At 40.3% G+C, this 15,315-nt stretch overlaps 1 protein-coding gene across 4 annotated transcripts in view; it reads right to left on the reverse strand.

The window, feature by feature from the left end:
• The window catches only part of SATB2 (SATB homeobox 2), a 177,270-nt gene that overhangs the window by 120,767 nt on the left and 41,188 nt on the right, over positions 1-15,315 (reverse strand). For all 4 annotated transcript variants that reach the window (XM_018553915.1, XM_018553914.1, XM_018553913.1 and 1 more), the window contains one exon: positions 11,929-12,087. In XM_018553915.1, coding sequence (XP_018409417.1) covers positions 11,929-12,087 — 159 coding nt within the window. The remainder of the gene's footprint in view (positions 1-11,928; positions 12,088-15,315) is intronic.

Genomic DNA, 15,315 nt, shown 5'->3' on the forward strand with positions numbered 1-15,315 from the left:
TGGGGTGCCTTTCATTTTTTTGCTAAAGGGGGCTTCTGATGTAAAAAGGGGGGAACTCTTATGTGAAAGTGTGGGGAAACTCTGATTTGAAGGTGGAAACCCCATGTCATCTTTTATTATTTTACATTTTTTAAATTTTAGTCTGGGAATTGGGTAATAAAAGTTAAAGATCAAAAACAAAACCTGTATGGCTGAATAAAACTGTAAAGCATCACATAAAGGAAATGCGAATGGCTTTCATATAAAACATAAGGTAGAGGGGACGGCATTGGCGTTCCACAACTATAAAGAAAGCAATAAAAGATGCAAACTAGCAATACGGACGGCTAAAATAGAGTACACATGCCAGATCTTTATCAATACCGGTCCTTTGACTTTCATAATACTGCATTTCATGTAAAGATATAACTAGCACAGACAAGAAGTGCCTTGTACAATGCACAATAACTGTTTTTATATCAGGCACTGCAAGGATGTAAGTACCATAACTGAACATAAATATCTGGCACTGGCATGCAGTGCCATTTTATAATACGGACAGTGGCATTCTCTTGGTCTCCATCTGCTTGAATATGAAAAGTATGAAACACTTTCAATAATTACAGCTATTATAATAAAATGCCACCAAGTTAAAAGTTAAATGCTCTACTTTTTGCTTTATTTCAGTCCCAGGGTTCGCTGCCAGCCACTTCTACGCTATGAAATTGTAAGTTGCCTTTGGCACTGCTTGGCATGAATGAGCCATTCTGTTGTGTAAAGGTAGACCCTGTTCTTAAGTAGTTATAAAATGGGGCATTAAGGGCAGATGTGACATCATAATAAGGCGATGTACTTGGAAAGCTGCTACATATTTTCCAACTAAAGTTCTGTCTTTTATAAATAATTAGCAATTTATGGTGTGTTCCTAGTCACGCAGAAGGCCATTAGCTATTTCCCTGTTAAATGAAAGGTATACAGTACCAAGGATTTTGTGCCATGCTATAAATATGGCAATGCAAAATACAGGAGGCTGTGCCAGCCTTTCCATATGTATGATATAAATCTGTGCATATTATTTTCACTGCAGAGCTAAAAATGTGCTTGCAATGCATTCTCAGCTAATAATGGTGAGCAGACAATTTGCTCTCAAAACCCTCATAGTCTGTATTAGTCCTGCAGAAGGAAAATGCTAAATGCATGTAAAATGTCCATGTTAGGATTGCAGTTGTGACTCTTGATTCCAACATTCAATATATGACTACCTGCTTCTGGAGAGTATTCACCAAACAGGCAAACTAGGCATCTGTTTAATGCACCACTGTGGGGGGGGAGGGGGGGAGTATACAATGATTTATGATAATTTTATTTTATTTATTGGGGGTTAAGTCTCTGTTTTGCTTGTAAAATGGCAATGCATTATTTTTGCTAAAAATGAACATTGCAATATAAAAGGAGCCCATTAACAGAAATAGGGTACCAGCTGTAGCCAACAGCTTCACTTCTTGGTGGGCTACTGACCAGGAACAAAAATGTGTATGTCAGGTACTGGAAAACTTTCCAAGCAACACATGCATGTTCCAGGTCTGTGGCTTACTTAAGTAGTGATGTATGGATCAAGATGAAAACTCCAGTGCATGAACTTTCAAATCAAGTCAATCCCCATATTTCTATCTTGCAAGGTTTAAGAAATGTTAAAGGAGAACTATGGGGTTAGGGCTTTTCCCCATAGTTCTCCTTAGGGTAATGGGAGGACACAAACTAGCGTCCTCCCGTAACCCTAGGCTCAGTATACCGCGAGCTGTAGCTCGCGGTATACTGAGACGCTGCAGTATACCGCGATCTGCTGCTCGCGGGATACTAAGATGCCACAGCTGAAGCGGAAACCCAGACAATTATGTCTGGATCCGGCCAGCTGCGTGAGTCATGAGACATGCTAGGAAGATTTTCTCCATCATAAATTTATCACAATTCCAGATCCACTTAGGGGGGCAGACATTATGTACTTTCAGTATGTTCCGATATGAAGCATTGGTTATTTGAATGTGAGATTATTAAAATGAGGTTAAGTATACATGTATATATTTTCTTTGTTCAACTTGTGGGCTGAACAAAGAAAATATAATAGATTCCTCCAACAACACTAACGAGCGTGGATAGAGGAATCCCCCGCTACTTTTATTGTAACTTGACAGTGGTCGGCAGCCGCTGTCAACATACCTGAATTGAGCTTGCAGTTGATTGGCTGCAAGCTCCATTCAGCTGACAATTTCCCAACCTGCTCCTTCATTTGAGGGATGCCAGGCAGAAGGGTGCCAACAGCGGCACCCACCACAAATTTCGGCTGGTTCATCAAGAACCAGTCAAAATGCACTACATGTGTATCCTACTTAACTCTAAAGCCAAACTCAACTCTTATTTTGGCTAAAGTTGAGAATGGTTAAAACCCCTCATTTTTATTTTTTTAATTGTCATCTGTGTCCCATTTGAATGATTTTCCATCATTCCCTATCCTGTAGACACAACAGGAAGTAAGAGGAAGTCTCCCCAAAGTGAAATAGATCCCCTCTTAGTCAGTTGTCACTAGGGATGCACTGATACCAGGTTTTCGGTATCAAGTACGAGCATCGATTTTTTTCCGGTACTCGCCGATAACGAATACCGATACCAGAAGTCCCCTTAAGGAAGCCGGGCAGCGTGTACTGACTTGCCACCTTGCTTCCCGATTAGCGGGGGAACCTTCTCCATGCTCTCTTGTCACCAGGTGACGAGGAAGCATGGAGTCAGCTTTCTGGCCAATCAGGAAGTCAGGGGGTGGGTAATGACTAGCCGCCTGGCTTCCTGATTGGCTAGCAACCCGAACAGCGGGGGTGCGAGTCATTACCTACCCCCCTGGCTTCCTGATTGGCCACGAAGTCCGCTCCATGGAGCATGAAGCGTGTAATGACTCGCCGCCCAGCTTCCTGATACCGGAATATCCGGTATCGGGATAGGCATCTGAAGCATTTGGGTGAGTATGAAAACTCGCCCAAATACTCGTTATCGGCACTGATACCGATACTAGCTTCGGTATCTGTGCATCCCTAGTTGTCACCATAAGAAGTGTCCACAGTTGAAAATTTCCCCTGTTCTCATGTTCTGGAAACAACTCATAATTTTGGATTGTCCCTAATAGTCCCAGTAATGGTGTTCACCAATACAAATAGAGAGAATAAAGCTGGTCACACACACTGTTTGAATTTTGGCTGGTTCTTGATGAAAAAATTGTTGAGTGGGTGGCCCTGTTGGCACCCTTGCATCCATTTTAGGCCACAGGGTGAGCGAAAAAAATATAACAGTATAGGGTCAGCTTAAATGTCCCCAACAGGCACACAGAAACTGATGGGGGTTCTAACCCTTCCCCACTCTATCCAAAACTAAAAACAAAGTGTTGGGTTCATATCCAGTTCAAAGGCCAGCTAATAATAATCGGGATATATAAAACAAAAAAGTTTCTTTTAGAGTAACAAGTGCTTGAGGATAGGAAAGTCATTCCCAGTGCAATGTACAAGTTTCTCTGACAACTATCCATTAAATGTCTACCATAAGATAATAACAGACAAAAATATGACTCCTAATACAGACTCAAGCAACAGCATAAGTTTTATGTTCTCTCCCTATTATCCTGAAGCGATGGATAAATCTATCCTAACTCCCCTCATGTGATGTATAATGTACAGTGTCAGAGACCACAAAGCAGTGAAGCAAATTAAAAGATGCCTGTTAAATTAGTCTTTGCAAGCAAAGAAGCCGTTTTGATGATAATGTCCTCATGCTCCAATATGAAAGTGTAATACGTGGATAAAATCTATTTATAAAATGGCTTGGGTAAATGGGTTTGGGATAAATAGGGGGATATAATTGACTAATAAACATTCAGGGGACTATCGAACTACGAAACGGTTCCAAAACCGACATTTGAGACGTGTAGTGTTCTAGAAGGCTTGTGACACTGAGGTATCATCAAAGAGGAAAGAGGAGAAATATTTTAATAGGGAACTGAGATATTTTCTGTATTGGCCTAACAGTCTTTTAACACCATAGAAGCTTTCATGCACTAGAGCAGGGGTACCCAACCTCGGCACTCTAGCTGTAGTGAAGCTACAAACTCCATCATGCCCCGGCCTCTGCCTGTGGCTTGCAATGCCTCATGGGACTTGTAGTTCCACAACAGCTATAGTGCTGTGGTTGCCTACCCCTGCACAACCAAGAGGACAAGGAAAGTGGAGGAGGTGGTATTAGATTTCACTATTTTACAGCAGAAAAAGACTGTTGGGATCCAGAGCTATTGGCATGTCATTCCTCTATATATCCTTTATATAGTATTTATTACTATTTCTTCCATAGCAAGAATGTCTACTTATTAAAGTTACAATTCACACACACACACACACATACAATAGGTGGGACTTGATGGACATATGTCTTTATTCAACCTCAAATACTATGTAACTATGTAACAATACCTTCTAGCAGTGGCGTCACAAGGGGGGTGCGGCCCGAACCCGGGTGACACCATTGGAGGGGTGACACCAAAATGACTTACTGCACTGTAGGGGTTAAGTGCTCATTTTGGTCTAGGTGCAAAATTAACAAATTGATACTCACCAGATCCTTGGAGCCGGCTCGCTCTCAGATTGATCCTTCCAGCCTCACCCCCCCTCCACTCCGGCAGTCTAAGGTCTGTGAGTCACCACATCCTATGAATACATAGGATGTGAGGACGCCGAGGGACATTCCATCGCTGGAGCAGAGGAGGAGAGAGGATGGAGGGAGCACTGTGATAGCCAGCCGGCTCTGAGGATAGGGTAAGCATTACTTTGTTATTTTTGCACCTAGACCAAAACGAGCACTAAATCCCTACAGTGCAGGTGTAGCCCCTCTGAAAGGGTTAAGTAATTTTTTGCCCAAAGTTCTTCTATAAAACATGTTTCCATGCTTCAACACTTGACATTTATTTTCCTGCTGTTGTATTGTGACGGTTCTAATCTGAGCGATGTGCTGTCACTTAATGCTAAGGTCCTAATCACACGGGGCTTTCTAGGATTCCTGCAGCAAAGACCTATGGATTCTCGCTGCAGAAATCCCAAGTGTTCCCATTCAAATGTGGCTTTTGTACCCATTCAAGTAAGTGACAGGGTGACAGCGGTCACCTCCCTCAGTGGCATTCCGCATATAATCGTACATGGTAAATGTATGGCTTGGGATAGATGATTGTCGCTGGATGCGATGATTACATGCGGACTGCCACTGACAGAACAGGACACTGAATGGGACACATGGGATTCCTGCTGCAGGAATCCTAGATCACACCATGTGAATGGGGCCTAAGAAGAACACGAGCTTCTCTGGGATATAATTGCATGTCTAACATTAGGAAAAATGACCTTAGACGTTGATGCTCACGTGTAAGTGTAGCCTAAAGTGCTATAACCCATGGCAACCAATTAGAAAACCTATGTTTTCAATACCTGCTTATTAAATCTGCACATGCATCCTGTAGCCCGTTACATGTGAATTATCCCTTGCAAAATAAAGAGACATATTTTGACAGCATGGCCAGTGATGATGCAACCAATATTGGGACCACACATTCCTTCAGTTCCCTCCATCTTGAATCAGCATGTTTGTCCCTCATCTAGAGTGCTTTTAAAGACTTTCTATAGATAAAATACCACTCTTGTTACAGTTTTATGGGTTCTGCCTTTGGGCAAGTGCATTAAAAGCAAGAATCTGCTTGCAGGGACCATCCACATAGCTAACAACTGGATACAAGTTTAAGATGACTTTGCTTTTGGTTAGTCGCAGACATACATGTGACATACCGCAAAGTTAAAGCACACTTTAGCAAACTACAACTGGGCACATAAACTGAGTATTAAGCATTGTTATAACATTATTATTACTAGCTTTTATTTATATGAATCGTATCAGTCTTACAGTAGGGCATACATATGCATACATGGTTAACAATACAGAATATAAAGCTTAGAAATCTAATAGTGCTCTCCATACAGGAAATAACTGACATGATTGAAACTACTGTAACAAATTACAGCAGATTGGCTACTATGGGCAAGATAAGTATTTTACTGTCTTATAGCTTTTATACCATCATATCTGAAAATGGGACTCTCATGTAAATTTTAATTAAACTCTATCTTTCTTTCTATCTATCTATCTATCTATCTATCTATCTATCTATCTATCTATCTTTCCCTTTTCAACCTATGAATAGCCGCTATCTGTACAATTTCCTTAAATTTAGCAAAAGCTTGTAGTATGAGAACAAACCTAAACAAGCCATTCAATTTGTATCCAATCGCCCAGGACCTAACACGTCATATTTGTTGGTAGAGCTAAAGGTGATTGTATAGAATATGGTGAGCTGAAAATATTTGTGTAATGTCACATTTTTTAACACGCGAAAGGTTCCTCACTGGAGTTGAAGGATCCCAAAAGATGCATTCCGTGTATCCACAATTCTTGATACAGTTTGCAACAACAGCTACCTAAAGCCCAACTCCAGTCAATACCTTTATTTTTTTAGTTTTGAATACGGGGAAGGGTTAAAGCCTGTATCTACCTTTTATTGCTTTTGGTGACCACATCTGAAGAGTTTTCTTTACTTCCTGTCTAGTTGGCAGGTGTTAGACAGAACAGGTATTTTGAGGGGAAAAAACAATGGCCACAAACAGCATTAACAACTAACTGTTTAGTACAATGGGGAAGGTCTATAACCTCTGTTTGGATCTTGATGGAATTTCCTCTCACTTTTTGTCCAGGTGATGGGTATCAGGCAACGAGATGATAAATCACCTCTATGGGGATAAAGACAGCATCACAAATTTCACACACAAATTGCCTCAGTGGGGGCACAGGGAGCATTTAAAACCTGACACCAGTGATGTGCGGTACCTTCCGTGCTGGGTGAGGCATTCCCCAGCCCCGCCCTCAGCATGCCCCACCCCCTCCCCAGCCCTCTGATGCCCCCGCCGACTGAAGCCCTGCCCAGTCACCGACCCATGTATGGAGGAGGGAGGGAGGAGGAAGGGAGGAGACAGAGAGGAGCCTCCCTGTTACTCACTTACAAGTCACTGGTGAGGCATCAAGGTCAATGTGCTCAGTGTTTTATTTTTGGGGGGGTTTTATTGGACAGCTTGGACCAATGGCACTTTGCCATTGGTCCAAACCATCCACAGAGCTCAAGTCTCTAACATAGAGTAGAGGCTGTTGCAGCTCTCGTCTCACTATGTTAGGTTACACAAACAGTGGGGAAGCCCGCTGCTGTGTAACCTAACTTAGCTGTCAAAAGACAGATGCAGTGCCGCCTGTAATTAACAGGCAGCGCTCCGTCCATGACAGGTTACACAGCGTGGAGACTTTCCCTGTTGTGTAACCTGTTACAAGCCGATCTGAATGGAGAAAAAGCTGTCAGCTTCCTCCATAATGCAAGGTGAGGCAAAGCCACAGGGCCCTGCCTGACACAAGTTCTAACCCTTCCCCACACTATCCATAACAATAATATAACATTTTGGCTGGATTTGTTCTTTAAAAATCTTGCAGAGAGAAGAAATCAGGCCCTACTTATATGTATGCCAAAGCATCACTATACATAAATATCACATAAATATTATACTGTAAGGTGCGTTATGTAGAAGAGCTTTCATGACATTCACAAATACATGTAACATTTCCCATAACATGACAGAGCCTGAGCTATCTAGTGCTCTACTTGAATTCACTATTAAGCTATTGTAAAATGTAGGTAAAAACAGTAAAGTAACCTTGTCTTGACAATAAGCACTATGAACTTAAATGACAAGATAATAGAAGGTAGCATACAGAAATAAGGCAGAATATTGGGAATAGTGATCAGATTACTGAAATACTACTACTATTCTCTACAAAGAGTTTTCCTTGCTATGACAACATCAAAGTCAACCATATCATAGTGCTTAGCACAAAGACTTCTTACTTTTTCTCTTACAGTAACCTGTAAAATGTAACACACAAGCACAAGAGAATTTACTAAAATTTCCCAGATGACATAAAATTCCATACTAGGGTCTACCCTGGCTCTGGTCTATAGTAGTTTTCAATATATTCTATAACCACGTTAAAATAAGAAAAAATGAATTTCCTTACACATTTCCAGCACAGCAAAATGTGAAAGACATAATGGGAAATGTTTATTTCAATGTTCTGTTACATTCTAATGTAACAGGATAAAACATGGATTATGTGCGTGCCCGAGTGGGTACGCAAAGCCTTTTTCCAGGCATAGCCTGGCCTGCCCACTGACAACCCACCTCCCTAACGTCACTCACAGGGTAGGCCCACCCGCCTACACTCTTCCTGCTCTTGTTGGAACCGCCGCAGCCTACCCACCTACATTTACCCTCCTCTTGTTGCATCCATCACAGCAGGTATCTAAAACCCCTGTGTTTCTGAAGGTGAAGAGTTTATGCTGTATCTGAAGGTTCAAGGTTTGGGGCTGATCTGAGGTTTGAAGGTGCATGCATTGATGCTGATATGAGGTCTGAAGGTGTATGCATTGGTGCTGATCTGAGGTCTGAAGGTGCATGCATTGGTGCTGATCTGAGGTGTGAAGGTTCATGCATTGGGGCTGATATGAGGTCATAAGGTACAAGAGTTTGGGCTGACCTGAGGTCTAAAAGTGAATGCAGGTAGGCAGCATTTTTTCACAGTGCTGTGCAATGAATAGATCGACATGCTACGCTGCAGTACACTGTGTAGCTCAAGTAGTGTAAGTGTGTTATGCATGTGCGCTGTGGTGCTAATGAAGGCCACCACAGTGCACCAATATACATTACTATGCATTATGGTAATGAGTGTGTTACCGCAGTTCACTTATGTAAATTGCCTCCACTGCTTTAGTCAATCAACCCCCATTGTTTCATTCTAAATCTGTGATCAAATCAAAATGTTTGTTTGTGATGAACATTGATGCTAGCCCTATATTTAGGGATCTTACAACATTGCATCAAAACATTCATCAAAAAAGGTTGTTCACTCTCTTTATCTACTCATTGACCACCTCAATGATTACTGCTAATCACACTCATACCTTTATCATTTTATGAGAAAAAATAACTTCTAATATTAGGGTTTGACTTGCTAAAAAAAGTGCATTTCATTTTGGTCTAGTAAATCTGTGCCTACTTTAAGCACCCAGTCATGTGCAAGGATCAAAAAATACATTTCTCTTGCATATGATCGGGTGTTTAAAAAGAACACGTGTCCACATTAACCAGTCAAAAAGCACTCCTTTAGTATATCAAGCACAAGAGTGTCCAAGGTAAACACAGGTTCACTTAGTTTACTACCATTCACTTTGCTAAGTGAACAGCCTCTACTCCTTTAGTGAATCAACTCTATTATGTTTTATCATCAGTATTTTGAGTGACAATTAAATTGATGAAGACTGTCCTGGCTACTAAAATAATGCTTTTGTAATTGCACAAAACAACCAGCTAATTTGCTAGGTTGCTCATGAGGTATATGGCACATAGTGCCTAATACTTCAGTGATATCACAAGAGCCTGAAACATCACAGGCTGCATAATGCTTCTTACATTTGTATGTAGATGACAGAATCATTCTATGAGAAAAAAACGATGTGAATGGAAAAATATATTTAACTAGGCCTCGTATATTTACTAAATAACCCGAAGTACACCCAGGATTATAATGTTGCTACTTTGGTCTAACTGGTACTTGACTCCACTCTTCTCATTACAATGCTGCCTTTTCTTGTAAAGACTGAATTGTAGCTTGAGACATTCTTTTTCCTTGCATATTTTCTCTTATTGAATACCAAAGACCAGCCATAAAACTCTGCCTCCAAGGGCTGCAACAGAAAGATGTTATTCCTATATTAGATTAAACAGCAAAGCAATGAGAAGACCAACCATAAATACAATTAGATTTACATTCATGGGTAATTGAAAAGGACAAAGGCCCCATTGCAAGGGTGGTGTGTGACTCACTCTTATTCGGAGCTGCTAACCATGTTCATATGACACAATCCAAAGGAAAATATTACCTTACACAATAATAAACTACTTTATAGCACAGTGCTGCCAAGCCACATGGGCTCTGCACCCTCTAAAATGGGAGCTTCTTTGTGGTCTGCTAGCCGGGGAGTCTGCACGGGTCACGTCAACAAGGTGATGACATGAGCCCATGTGACATCTATAGACCCGTTATCCTGTCTTAGCTGATTTTGTGTACAGGCCTGGTATGGACATGATCAAGAGCATGTTTGTTAGACGGATTATTTCTTGCACAATAGAAAGGCGAGACTAAACTCAGGGACCCATTAAGCCTATACAGAGGAGTGACCAACCAATGACAAAGCCATATAAACTTAATACATGACATATGGTACAGGGTAGAACACACTAATAATATGCTGTACTTCTGCTTGACTGCCAGAGCATGTTTATTTGTGTACCAGCCCACCTGCTAAATAAATAGTACAGCCAACACTAAGGGGTTCTTTGAAAAAGCAGCAGTATAACTTTAAAAAATGCACATTTATAAAGCACAACAATGTGCTTTATAGCTGTGTTTAGTGCTTGGTCAGCTTCATGAATCTAAATCCAACGGAGAGCTATTAAATGAATGGAAGTCAGTTAAAAAAAGCCAGGGGGAGAGCGAGGTAATGTGACCTGTCAAAGTCACATGACTAGTGCTTCTCAATTACGGAGTTCTCTATGCTGCAGAAAAACAGGAAACACTCTGTGGGCCTCAGCCAGCTACACACCATGGTCCACATTTTATGAATGAGGCACAAAATGTAGGGTCACTATTTGTAGCACTTTGGTAAATAACTGAGTACAGATAGCAATATCTACTCTCCATTATAAATGAGCCCTTATGAGGCTGGTTTACAAGCATCGTACTTCCACAATAATAGTTTAGGACGCATCAGACATGATGACCCTTGGCTGAGGTGGTGAGATTACATATTTTGGCCACAATACCAAATAATACCTCATTGTGTGTTTTGGTATTTTGAGGAGAAAGTAAAAAGATGTTTTTAAAATGCATGCCAGCCCGCCTGCTAATTAAATGGTAAAAGCCACACTAAGGGGCTGGTTTACATCCATTTTGCATCCAAAAACGAATTCCATGTTTTCTGTATTTTTGGATGCTGCTATTAGCAATCAAAGGGTTACTTGGGTGTGTTCTGGGATCATACTAAGGTAACCCATAAATTTAAAAAAGTCAGTATTTTGTGCTCTGTAAAGTTTACTGTATGCAAAACAAGTGTATTTCTTTCTCACTGGTAGATCATATTCTTTGACTAGTCAACCGTAGCCTAAGTTACTAATTATACACAGGTGTAACTAAGGCCTTCAGGCAGGTCTTGTTTTGGGAAAAGACCATACAGTTCAGGGCCACAGCAAACAGTTATGTGTGCCAAGCTGCCCTTTATTTTGATCTTATCTAATGTTTCTCACCTTGTAACTATTCATGGCAAACCAGCAGCACATGAAGATTTCGTCATCTGCCTAATTATTTTACTGTGTAGCCCCAAATATATCTACGTTATAGGGGCAGCACAATATAAAAAGCCCATTGGTGATTAGAACTGAACTCTGTGATTTTTATATAAATTGTATTAAAGAATAATTAAGAGAATACTTCAGATACGAGACCATCATGGCCACTCCCAGCTACAAAAGCCGCAGCATTACCAAGAAATTTACATTTTGCACCATTTGTAGATATAACAATAAATTACTTTCTTTATAGGTGACAAAATAGCAAGTAGCAGTACAAACAGTGGTTATAAGTAAGTCCTTGCAAAGGTGGAAAACCACAGCTGACAGTTTGGGTGTCTACAAACCAACAGAGTAGTCATATCAGAAGCTCTCTTACCATGTGCTTGAGCTGCTGACGAGTGAGAGTACCCAAGGGCAAGAAGGGCGGTCTCTACCAACTGATTAAAAAGGACATCTCTACGAACCAGTACAAATTCAGCATGTTCTTCCCTGTTGTCCAACTGTTCCACCACACAGAAGACAGGAAGCATGAGGCCTGTGTGCAGATGACAAGAAATACAGCTCATTAACGCATTGACACATAAACTCAATCTGTATGACACTACAGCTAATGGAATTAAGATTTAAAGCTGTTCTTTATACACATATAGGTCTCATACACACCTAATGATATCTATGCTAACAGACAGGATTGGTATTCAAGCAACAAGTTTTAGGAGAAACACCAGCTAAAATATTTTGGATAAAGTAGAAAAGGGTTAGAGTCTCAGTCAGGTACTTATTAAGCTTTGTGTCCCCACTAAGAAGATTGTCTCCAACTGTCTTTCATTTTACCAGGAGAGGAAGTGATAGAAAGCCTCCAGAACAGGGACAGAAAGCAATAAAACAGTTTTTAGTAGACTGGATGGAATTTAGAGCTCCTTGTTCATTGTTATCTGTGTTTCAGGTGTGGAGATTTTCACTTCTTGCCCCAGTAACTAGTGTCATTGTAACAGGAAGTCTTCCTTTTGGGAATACAGGCAACAATATAAACCTGACTGCAGCTTTATTTCTTTCCCACTTTATCTGAAATTATTTGACTAGAATTTCCTTTTAAATGTAATTGTGTTATCCTGAAATCTTGCAGGCCATGGTTATCTAAGCCTTTTGGAAAACAAGATACATCATGTCCAGAACAAAACAGTCCTACAAGAGGTCCACTTAGCCTGAGTAGACCACAGACCTTCCATCCTTTCACATCAACCAATGTGACACATACTATGCCAACCAACCCCCACACTGAATATAAGTTCAAACAGATTCCCAAAACAACTTTTTCTTTCTTTATACACATTTAGACATATTCAATATATTATTATACAATACACAAAGCCACATCAGCCAATCAACTCAACTCAATTTTGACCAATTTGATTAAAATACAATCTGATGGGCTATTGTGGGTTACAGTACTGTCAACAATGTCATTGTAATTGATTTAGTAGGGTTGATTTACTGAAAGGGTAGAGAATGTTCACCAAGCATAATAATATAATGTATGTATATGTATTTTTGTTTTGGATACAGTAGGACAGGGATAAGTGAATTTTCTGCTTTCTATTACTGTACTCATTGGGGAGATTCCAATTACTTCCTATCCTGAAGAAGCAAGTGAGAAGAAATCTTTACATATGTCTACAGGCACCCAATAGAAGGTTTACACTCACCTCTTTTTCTGGTGACAACTTGTAAATAAAATTTTGGATTTCCCATCACTTTCTGTCTAGTTAACATTCGTCAACAGGACAAATAGTAAGGGTATATCTATACATATAGACACATATAGCAATAAAATCTCAAGAGGAGTTCTAACCCCTCCCTACTCTATCCAGAACTAAGAACAAGAGTTTTGGCTATATGTATACTTCACGTTTTGTGAATTAGGTGTACTAATATACTCTGAAAATACAATCATCTTCAATGGAAATCTAAAAACAGGGTTTTGTTTGCAAATGATTGGATAATATAAAACAACCACACGAAGCTATATGAACATTCACTTTGGAAAGTGAAGATTCTTACTTAGCCAGGTTGAAAAAAAGACACATGTCCATGGAGTTCAACCTAAAACTAATTCTTTAGTAAATCAACTCCACTGCGTAGGAGATTGATTATAAGAAAAAATGCTGTGATGTACACTGCCTGGTCAAAAGAAAAGTCACACACTCTAATATTTTGTTGGACCACCTTTAGCTTTGATTACGGCATGCAGTCACCCTGGCATCGTTTTGAAACACACAGGTCGCAACAGTTATTTCCGTCCAGAGGTGCAATAATTTTTCACCAAGATCTTATAGTGATGATGGAAGAGTGGGACCACTGCGTAAAGTCTTCTCCAGCACATCCCAAAGATTCTCAATGGGGTTAAAGTCCGGTGGCCAATCCATGTGTGAAAATTATGTCTCATGCTCCATTTTCACAATTTGAGTGAATCCTGGCCTTGCCATCTTGAAATACACCAATGTCATCATGGAAGAAAAAATCTATTGATGGCAAAACCTGGTCATTCAGTTATTCAGGTAGGCTGACATAATTTTTTGGGCACATAGCATTGCTGACCTATTTTCCAATGGAAGGCTCTTACCTATTTGCTTAGCTAAATCCGGTTGGTGACTTTTTTTTGGTCATGCAGTGTACGTGTTTCCAGTACTCCCAATCTATTCATAAGCAGACAGATCAAAGAGATAATTGAGGGCTGCAAGGTAAGAATCCATATCATGCCAACCCTCAGAAAGTTAGGAAAACATTGGGTGTAGAGTAGAATGCAAGAAACATTTTAGACACACACTGTACTGACAAAGTAACTAAAGATAAAACTGGTGGAAGTGGGACTTTCTGTTTGGCGTCCCATAGAAACAGAAGATGAGCTAAGTGAAATTACCTGTCACCATAAGCCCTCTTGCTTTTATATTTACCGATATTTCTCCTATGAGACCACAGAGTATATGAAAAGTGCTTCTCTCTCTACTGCGTGTGTTTTGATAGCAGATAAAGCCACTATTATACCTCCTTGTTCTTCCTTTCATCAGCTCTGTTCTCATAGACTGCGTGTCAAGGCTGTTTCTTTTTTATATGCCCTATTTTATTTCTCATACATTACATAGGAAAGAAAAGGAAGATTCTGCATGGCGATGTCTGGATCCTATTAATGCGTCTCCTCCATGTCTCAGCCTTCTGCTAATAAATCATCTTTTTATATGGACATTTTATTTTCATCTGCAGGAAAGTCATTAGTTGAAAAATAGATGTTAGAAACACTTGGCTGCCAGCAAGCTTTTCTATGCATCTCGACACCCCTTTTGGCAGCAAAAGAGTTAAGGAAGCTATCGTGTTTAATATGGATTTAGAGCTGATTAAATATTATAATGTTTGCCTTGTTCCTTAACAATGAAAGCATCGTTGTTGTGACTTGTTTTTGCTAGATTTCTTTTTATGTTGAGCATCTTAAACAGCCAAAAACTCGTATGTCAAATATCACAGTGAGGAAAAGTTAAAAAAGGCAGCGATTGTGATTACTCATTACAAAAAGACAGATTAGGCAGTTTTAAATATATGACTATGGGGTCTATTCACGAAGCAGCCAAAGCATCTAGCTTCGGCCGATACTTCGGCTAGCTTCGGCCCCACGACCCCTTCCGTTATGTAGAACCGAAGGGCTGCTGTACGGGCTATTCACAATAGCCCGTACAGCTCCTGAACTTACCCGAGCGGCTCAGTCGAGCCG

The sequence above is a fragment of the Nanorana parkeri genome, unplaced genomic scaffold, assembly GCF_000935625.1.
Source record: "Nanorana parkeri isolate BGI_ZX_2015 unplaced genomic scaffold, ASM93562v1 scaffold134, whole genome shotgun sequence".
Classification (NCBI taxonomy): domain Eukaryota; kingdom Metazoa; phylum Chordata; class Amphibia; order Anura; family Dicroglossidae; genus Nanorana; species Nanorana parkeri.